The 9502-nt window shown below is 56.8% G+C and overlaps 1 protein-coding gene across 1 annotated transcript; it reads left to right on the top strand.

Annotated features, from left to right (window-relative positions):
* Nucleotides 1-4370: 4370 nt before the first annotated feature.
* On the top strand, nucleotides 4371-8966 carry FZD9 (frizzled class receptor 9). Its single transcript, XM_064296128.1, has one exon. The coding sequence runs from the start codon at nucleotides 4371-4373 to the stop codon at nucleotides 6138-6140; it is 1770 nt and encodes a 589-aa protein (XP_064152198.1). The 3' UTR covers nucleotides 6141-8966.
* Nucleotides 8967-9502: the final 536 nt, after the last annotated feature.

Below are 9502 nucleotides of genomic sequence, written 5' to 3'. Positions count from 1 at the left end.
TACCTCCTCAGGAAGTCGCAGTGTCTCGGTCTGCTCTCGGCCAGCGTGGGTGCTGGCATAGGGCGGGGGTTATCCCCACTGGAGCCCACTCTCCCAGGACTCTTGGGGTAAGCAACTATGTGCATGCCTGCGACAGTGGCCCCCTTCCTGCCTCCCTTTCTTGCCCCAGCATGGCTCTAAGGGGAGTTAGCTGAGCACTAATTACAGAGAAATGAGGGCCCCATCACACTCAGCATCATCACCACTGTGCTCACCATCACCACCTCCACTGCCCCGACTCCTGTCCGAGCCCCTACCACATGCCAGGCTCTACAGAGATGTAGAGGTGGGCCAAACTGGGCCAGGTGGGCAGCTGCCCTTCCTCTGGTGGTGACAGGTAACCCCCTGAAATGGAAGAGCCTGGAGGCCAACCCTGACTCTCTGAGCTGTGGGATCCTGGGCAAGAACCTGGAGTTTCCTGAGCCCAATTCATCATCTGTACAATGGGCACAGTCTATCCTGCCGGAAAGTGTCTGGCCCAGGCCTGCTTGGCTCACAGTAGGACCTCAGGGGTCAGCTTCCTGTTCCCAGCACTGTCTGCTGGGTCATTCACTCAGCTCACCATTCATCCTCTAAACACCCTGAAAGCTGGCCCTGTGCTGAGTGTCCACATGGAATCTGAGTCTGGATCCTCCAGGCAACCTAGGCCGGGCGGTGGTTGGGGAGGACACAGGGCAAACTGTTGCATGACCTGTGCCCCGTTACCTGTTTTTTCCTCTATGAAACCAGGGTGGTGAGCTGGCAGTCCCTAAGTGAGTCCCAGAGCAGCATTCCTTCAGTGGCTTGGCAGGTGACACTTGGCATTTCACCTGCAGAGGTCAGCACTACTCATGGTGGGAACCCTGACTGGGCAGAGGCGGGAAGGCTGAGGTGCTTTGAGACTCTGGGTAGCCCCCAGCCACCCCCCAGAACCGCCCTGACGGACTGGCTGTGTGTGAGTTGGGTGGGTGAGGGGCATGGGCGCTCATCCTGACAGCCTGGTGAAGAGGGTAAAGCCGAGCATTTACACTAGTCCACGGCCTGTCAACCTGTCTTGCGCCTGGACACTTCGGGACAAGGGTGGGGATGGTGGGGGTCGGGGACAGTGCCAGGAGTGCTGCAGGGTCCTCAAACAGAAAGGAGTTCACAGGAAAAGCGGAGTCCTGCCAAGGGAGCTCCAGGACGCGAAAAGGGCAAAGCAGATGGGGACGTTACAGAGGACCCCTCCATCTCTGCAGGAAGGCGGCAGCAGGGATGAGGCCCTGAGGGGGACCCAAGAGAGCCCAGCCTCCCAGCTGTGAGAGCACAGCAGCCTTGTGGAATGAGCATGGGGTCTGGGATCAAACAGTCATAAGTAGTTCTATGACCTTCTCTCTGAGCCTCAGTTTCCCCACCTGGGAAATGGGGCTTGCATACCATTCTTGCTGGTTTGCTGAGTGCTCTATAAACAGCAGGTGCACAACAAATGAGAGTTCTGCTTTTGCTGTTGTTGTTGGTGTTGAGGTTACACAGCAAAACTTACACCAATTCAACTGCTTCCACATGTACAACTCGGTGACACTGACGACATTCTTGGAGTTGTGCAGCCATTCTCACCTTCCTTTTCTGAGCTGTTCCCCCCCCATTAATATAAACTCACTGCCCCCTAAGGTTCCTATCTAACCTTTCGAGTTGCTGTTGTCACTTTGATCCCACATAGATAGTTCTTAAAAGAGTATAATACTCAAGGCATACATTTTTTACTAGTTAAGCTAAACTACTGTTTGGTTTTAAGAAGACTTCAGGGGATATTTTTGGTTTAAGGTTTAAAGATTATCTCAGGGCAATAATTTCAGGGCTTCATCTACCCTCGTTGCTCCAGGAAGTCTGCAATCCATGAGAATTTGAAATTCTGTTCTGCATTTTCCCCCTTTTGATCAGGATTCTTCTAAGGAATCTTTGATCAAAATGTTCAGCAATGGTAGCCAGGCACCATCCAGTTCTTCTGGTGTCATGGCAAAGGAGGCAGCTGTTCATGGAGGCGATTAGCCCCACATCCCATTTCCTCCTCCTATTCCTGACTCTCCTTTTTCATCTGTCGTTCCAGGCAAATAGAGACCAATTGTTGTGCCTTGGATGGCCGCTTGTAAGCTTTTAAGACCCCAGACACTACGCAGCAAACTAGGAGGCAGGACAGAAGCACTAAACACGTTATTAGGGCAATTAACTGGGATGTCTCATGAAACCTTGACCCTAAACCACCAAACTGAGGAACCAAACCCCGTGAGGTGTTTGGTTGTACCTAAGCAGCCTCAGTAGCTATTCTTTTTTTTTTTTTGTCATTCTGTGTGTCAGCTTGGCTAGGCCATGATTCCCAGTATTATGTGATGGTGTGTGTTTCAATAAAACTTTATTTACAAAAACAGGTTCTGGGCTGGATTTGGCCCGCTGGTTTTACAGTGGTCTTGCCGTATTTTCTTTTTTAATTTTTATTGTGCTTTTAAGTGAAAGTTTACATATCAAGTCAGTCTCTCATACAAAAATTTATATACACCTTGCTGTACACTCCTAGTTGCTCTCCCCCTAATGAGACAGCACACTCCTTCTCTCCACCCTCTATTTCTGTGTCCATTCAGCCAGCTTCTGACCCCCTCTGCCCTCTCATCTCCTCTCCAGACAGGAGCTGCTCACATAGTCTCATGTGGCTACTTGATCCAAGAAGTCCACTCTTCACCAGTATCATTTTTCATCCCATAGTCCAGTCCAATCCCTGTTTGAAGAGTTTGCTTTGGGAATGGTTCAAGATTAGGTTGTATCTTGAGTCAATCTCTTTTGGGTTATAAAAGAGAGAAGGGGGACCTGCTTGCTCCTACCACCAAGAACAAAGAACCAGGAGGGGGGTACATCCTTTGGACCCAGGGTCCCTGCACTGAGAAGTTCCTTGACCAGGGGAAGATCGATGACAAGGACCTTCCCCCAGAGCCAACGGAGACAGAAAGCCTTCCCCTGCAGCTGGTGCCCTGAAATCAGACTTTTAGACTGCAAGAGAAGAAATTTCTCTTTGTTAAAGCCATTCACTTGTGGCACTTGTTACAGCAGCCCTAGGTGACAGACATATCTATCACACAACTTTTGCCATTTCGGCTTTTTAAAGGTGTACAACTGATTGACAGCAGTTACATAACCACCCGTGCAACCCCACCCTTAAATCACTGCAATTTTTCCCTCACCATTAACCAAAACTCAGTACTCCATAAGCAATAGCCCCCCGCCCCCCTGTCTCCTGTCCCTGGTAACCACTAATCAACTTTGGTCTCTATACATTTGCCCTTTCTTGTCTTTTTACATAAGTGAGGTCATACAATATTTGTCCTTTTGTAATTGGCTTATTTCGCTCACCATGATGTCTTCCAGCTCCATCCATACTGCGGGGCTGAGCACTGCTCCACTGAGCCACATTTTGTTTATCCATTAATCTGCTGATGGGCAGTGAGGTTGTCTCCCCCTTTTGGCTACTGCTACAATGAGCATTGGGGTACAAGTCGTTTGAGTCTGATTTCAAGTCTTTTGGGTGTATACCTGGGGGGGGGGGGATTGCTGGGTCACCTGGTAGTTCTATTTTTAGTTTTTTGCGGCACCACCACAGTGTTTTCCACATTTAGCATCCGCACCAGCAAAGGCTAAGGATTGAGAGTTGCTTATCTAAACAGTAGGGTATCTTCCCGTTTTACAGAAAACGAAACTGAGGCTCAGAGAGAAGAGCCTGAAGTCACATAGAACTAGTGAAGACGCAGAATCTGGAAATGAACAAGGTCAAGGCTTCCACGGATGGAGGCCTCAGAAACGGTTTACCCTCCTTGTGGGGTAGGGAGCTGGTAACGGGTCTCACCGCAGACGGCCCGGCCGGGGGCACGTCAAGCCAGGACCGAGTGGAAACGGGAGGTGAGCGGCCGCCGCCGCCTCGCTGCCCGCCCCGCCGGACCGTCCCTGGGGGCGCCCGAGCGGGTCTAGGTGACGCGGCGCCTTTAAGGCCCGGCCAGGGGCGTGCCCGGCGCCGGGAGACCTGGCCCCCGGGCGTGTCCGCCGCGCCCCGCCGCCCGGGCTGGTAGCTGCGGCCCCGGGAGGCGGCCCCGCTCCTGCTCGGCGGCCTCGCTCCTGCTCGGCGGCCTCGCTAGTGGCGGCGGCTCGGCCGGCGCGGCGCGTCCTCTTCCCGAGCGGTCGCCCCACGCGCTGCCCGCGCGCCCGGACACCCCCGGGCCGCACGGAGATGGCCCGCGCCCCGCGCCGCCGTGGGCAGGCGCGCGGGCGCCGGGGGGCGCGGCCCGAGTGAGCCGGGCCGCCGAGCGGGCCGCCCTGGGCCGGGGCCGCCCGGGATGGACGTGCCGCCGCTGCGCCGGGCGCTGCTGCTGTGGCAGCTGCTGGCGGCGGGCGGCGCGGCGCTGGAGATCGGCCGCTTCGACCCGGAGCGCGGGCGCGGGCCGGCGCCGTGCCAGGCGGTGGAGATCCCTATGTGCCGCGGCATCGGCTACAACCTGACCCGCATGCCCAACCTGCTGGGCCACGAGTCGCAGCGCGAGGCGGCCGCCAAGCTGGACGAGTTCGCGCCGCTCGTGCAGTACGGCTGCCACAGTCACCTGCGCTTCTTCCTGTGCTCGCTCTACGCGCCCATGTGCACCGACCAGGTCTCGACGCCCATCCCCGCCTGCCGGCCCATGTGCGAGCAGGCCCGCCTGCGCTGCGCGCCCATCATGGAGCAGTTCAACTTCGGCTGGCCGGACTCGCTGGACTGCGCGCAGCTGCCCACGCGCAACGACCCGCACGCGCTCTGCATGGAGGCCCCGGAGAACGCCACGGCCGGCCCCGCCGAGTCCCACAAAGGCCGCGGCATGCTGCCCGTGGCGCCGCGGCCCGCACGGCCCCCCGGCGACGGCGCCCCGGGGCCCAGCGGCGCCTGCGAGAACCCCGAGAAGTTTCAGTACGTGGAGAAGAGTCGCTCGTGCGCCCCGCGCTGCGGGCCGGGCGTCGAGGTGTTCTGGTCGCGGCGGGACAAGGACTTCGCGCTCGTCTGGATGGCCGTGTGGTCGGCTCTGTGCTTCTTCTCCACCGCCTTCACCGTGCTCACCTTCCTGCTGGAGCCTCACCGTTTCCAGTACCCCGAGCGCCCCATCATCTTCCTCTCCATGTGCTACAACGTCTACTCGCTGGCCTTCCTTATCCGCGCCGTGGCCGGGGCCCAGAGCGTGGCCTGTGACCAGGAGGCGGGCGCGCTGTACGTGATTCAGGAGGGCCTGGAGAACACGGGCTGCACACTCGTCTTCCTGCTTCTCTACTACTTTGGCATGGCCAGCTCACTGTGGTGGGTGGTCCTGACGCTCACCTGGTTCCTGGCGGCCGGCAAGAAATGGGGCCACGAAGCCATTGAGGCCCACGGCAGCTACTTCCACATGGCAGCCTGGGGCCTGCCGGCCCTCAAGACCATCGTCATCCTGACCCTGCGCAAGGTGGCCGGGGACGAACTGACCGGGCTGTGCTACGTGGCCAGCATGGACGCAGCTGCGCTCACCGGCTTCGTGCTGGTGCCCCTGTCCTGCTACCTGGTGCTCGGCACCAGCTTCCTCCTGACGGGCTTCGTGGCTCTCTTCCACATCCGCAAGATCATGAAGACAGGCGGCACCAACACTGAGAAGCTGGAGAAGCTCATGGTCAAGATTGGGGTCTTCTCCATTCTCTACACAGTGCCCGCCACTTGCGTCATTGTTTGCTACGTCTATGAGCGCCTGAACATGGACTTCTGGCGCCTGCGGGCCATGGAGCAGCCCTGCACAGCGGCTCCAGTGCCTGGAGGCCGGAGGGACTGCTCACTGCAAGAGGGCTCGGTGCCCACCGTGGCTGTCTTTATGCTCAAAATCTTCATGTCGCTAGTGGTAGGCATCACCAGCGGAGTCTGGGTGTGGAGCTCCAAGACTTTCCAGACCTGGCAAAGCCTGTGCCAGCGTAAGATTGCCGCAGGCCGGGCCCGGGCAAAGGCCTGTCGGGCCCCCGGGAGCTATGGCCGGGGCACCCACTGCCACTACAAGACCCCCACTGTGGTCTTGCACATGACTAAAACGGACCCCTCTCTGGAGAACCCCACACACCTCTAGGACAGGCCTGGCTTCTAGCCCTCCCCCTCCTGAAGCAACAGCTGACTAGCAGCTGCCCAGCTATCAAGGTCAGGCAAGCGAGTGCAAGGGGGCCAAGGACCAGGGCGAGGAGACTTCTTAAGCCCCTTGCTTGTCAGGGTCCATCGAGGTTCACCCCTCACCTCCCACTGAGTCCTACAGGGTGCTGGAGCGGGGAGGGACAGGGGGCACAGTCCAGCAGGGAGTTTATTTAATGATGTAATTTATTGTTGAGCTTCTCTCGAAGCTGTGGCTGGAATAAACCCCCGTGTGGCACTGCTGAGTCCTCTCTGGGTTGGAAAGGGGGAAGGTAGGAGGGTGAAGGCTCCAGAGGAATCTCCCTTGTGAACAGAACCTGGGGTGGTTGCTGGGCTCATCGCCGGGCCCCCCCCTTCCTCTGGCTTCTCACCAATCGAGAGGAAATCCTCTTGTGGGACAGCTGCGTTCTGTGAGTGTCCCAGACTCTGTGTGTGTGTGAGTGTGAGTGCTCCCCTTTCCTGTCTGTGCCCCTTTTGGAAGCCTCTGCTTGTCTCTGAGGCCTGAGCTTTGTGCTCCGAAGTGGGTCTGGGATGCCTGCAGGGCCCCCACCTCTGGCTCTAGGAAGTCTAACTTATTGGCAGCCTGTGGGCAAGCTTTCCCTTCTCCAGACTTCGCTCTCCTCATTTGTGTATAAAATGAGGGTGCTGGCAGGTCTCAAAGTTGGTACCTGCTCCCACTGTTCTCTACAGGCCCATCTTGCTGTCCCCACATGGGGCCTTGGGGGCTGAGGCCGATGTCCTCACTGCCTTCTCTCCAGGATAGCTAGTGTGGCCACAGTTGGGGCCCCTCACCCCACTATCTCATACTTCAGGGTGGGGCTGGACTGGAATGTGGGCATCTTGCTGGCACAGAGGCTTGAAGATGGGAGCCCTTGAGTGTGGTAGGAACTGGAACCCCAGCTCCTTCAGGGTTGTGGAAAGACTGGAGGTGCTGACAGCAGCAGTGAGATGGGGCGGGCAGAGACTCCTCATAGCTCCTTACTGGGGTGGCTTGCACATTCGTGTGCCACGGCAGCCCAGGGCTGCTGGGACCTGCTCCCATCTGTGTCCACTGTAAGTTATGCATGTGTGTCCTGGAGCCCTCCACCAGTGTGGGGTCAGGCTCCTGGGTCCCATCTTAGCTGCTGTGCCCCAGCCCAGTGACGGTCTTGGTTTCCATCCCTGGGTGCATAATACACACACCCAGCTTTCAGTGTCAACGCTAGGAGGCTCCAAGGGCCCAGCCCCTGCCAGCCTCACTTTAGAGCTAAAGGCCCTAAAGGGGAAGAAGGGAGGAGCTCACCTGCCCAAGATCAACTGCTTCCTGTCAGTGGTAGGGCTGAGCGTCCTCTTGGGCCCCTCGGGCCAGAGCTCTGCCCTGCACAAACGCCAGTCCCACAGGGACAAGAAAGAAACAGGATGGAGTCACAGGTCAGGGCACATTCCCACAGATCCGTCATGGATTGAGGAGGTTTAAAGGCTCTCCAAGGAAAGCCTGTGGCACAGTGGGTTAAGTGCTCAGCTGCCAACTAAAAACATCAGTGGTTCGAATGCACCGGCGGCTCCACGGGAGAAGAGATGTGGCAGTCTGCTTCCGTAAATGTTTGCAGCCTCGGGGACCCGATGGAGCAGTTCTAAATGCCCTGAAGGGTCCCTATCGTCAGAATCGACTCCAGCAAACATATTTAAGGGCTACCTCTCCGCAAGGCTCATAGCAACGGCCAGGGGAGTTTTACAGTCCCCGCACCTGCACCTTTGTTTACGCCATTTCTGACAGAGTGGGCCCTCTCCATCTAAATTCTCTGGTCATACAGCACAAAGTCCCAGTGTTGTCTGTGACCAGTGATGTCAAGTGACCCTAATATCTTGAAACTCCCCATATGAGGGTCCCTGAGAAACAGAATGAGATTACTGAAGGTAACAAGGACCCCAAGTTGGGAGTGTGAGGAAGCCGTGGATGCTGTGAGCTGGGCTTACTGGCTAAGGTTACAGGGAGCAGAAGGACGGTGACAAGGGCCTGTGCTAGGGCAAGGGCAGCTGGAGTAAGGGGCGAAGGGGGAGCCCAGAGACCTGGGATTTCGTATGGGTAACGGGTAGAGAGGAATGCATCAAGAGGGGCACCAGTTCACCCTCCTTCCTTGCCTGTCAGTGGATGGGGAGTGCCGGGCTGTATCGGGCTCAGCAAACACTAAGTCTGGTGGCTGGCTTCAAGGGCAGCTGGGATGGGAGGGTAGAGAAGTGCAGTCAGGACTGACCCCAAGGGGGCTCTGCTTTGAGGCTGGGATGGCTTATCCTGGCCAGGCCTTGGGAGGAAGGGCAGGACCTTGCCAGGCCTGGAAGACATCAGGGAAAAGCCTGAGACCTTGGAGGATAAGAAACACATTAAGGACTTTTACAGGACTATCTGATCCTCCCAACCCCATTTTAGCAGCCCTGGTGGTGCAATGGTTAAGAGCTCGGCTGCAAACCAAAAGGTCAGCGGTTGGAATCCACCAGCCACTCCTTGGAAACCCGATGCGAAAGTTCTACTCTGACCTATTGGGTCCCTATGAGTCGGAATCAACGGCAGAGTTTGATTTTTTTTTTTTTTTGGTATCCCTGTTTTATAGATAGGGAAAGCGTTTGGACGGGGCTTAGCTGGCTCAAGACCACACGGCCCAGTTTGAGGCAGAGCTGGAAACTGAACCCAAGTCTGAAGTCAGAGCTTTTGTGATTTCTACCCCACCAGTGGGTTCAGTCTTCCCTCCCTCTCCTGGTTTCATTTGAGCTGTGAGGAACAGCAAGGTGTTATGTCCAGGTTGTTATAACTTTGGCGGGGGGGGGGGGGGCAGGGTGTTTGAACATCTAGAGAAAGTGGGCAGGGTGGGTGGGGGAGGTGACAAAGTCCCCCACCACAGCTGAATCTCCCCCCAGGAAAGAAAATTCTTTAAAGCCAAACAAAAACACCTCAGAAACCAACCTCGGCTGGCACGTGCATTACGTGCCTCAGGCCTCTTCTCTCGGTGGCCTCCATGCCCAAGCGTCTGGGTCCTCCGAGTGCACCATGTACGCGTACTCACATGCCGTGGCTTGTGAGCCTTACTTCTGGGTCTCAGCTTGTGCGTGGTGGGGGCCTGACCTCACAGTCAGTGTATTTGTTCCATGGACACAATTCAAAGTTCACAGAGGTCAACAGGGATAATCTTGGCTAGGGCGGAGTAGAGACGACCCAGTAGGGGGTCAGTATCAACTCTAATTCCCAGGGAGTCCCAACTGGAGGAAGACCTGCAGAGGATTAGGACACAGACCCTAGGTGAGGTGACATGGCCCTGAGGGCACCCTACAGTG

This window comes from Loxodonta africana, chromosome 12 (assembly GCF_030014295.1).
Source record: "Loxodonta africana isolate mLoxAfr1 chromosome 12, mLoxAfr1.hap2, whole genome shotgun sequence".
Classification (NCBI taxonomy): domain Eukaryota; kingdom Metazoa; phylum Chordata; class Mammalia; order Proboscidea; family Elephantidae; genus Loxodonta; species Loxodonta africana.
The sequence above is the reverse complement of the archived record's forward strand: the minus strand, read 5'-3'. Positions and strand labels throughout refer to the sequence as shown.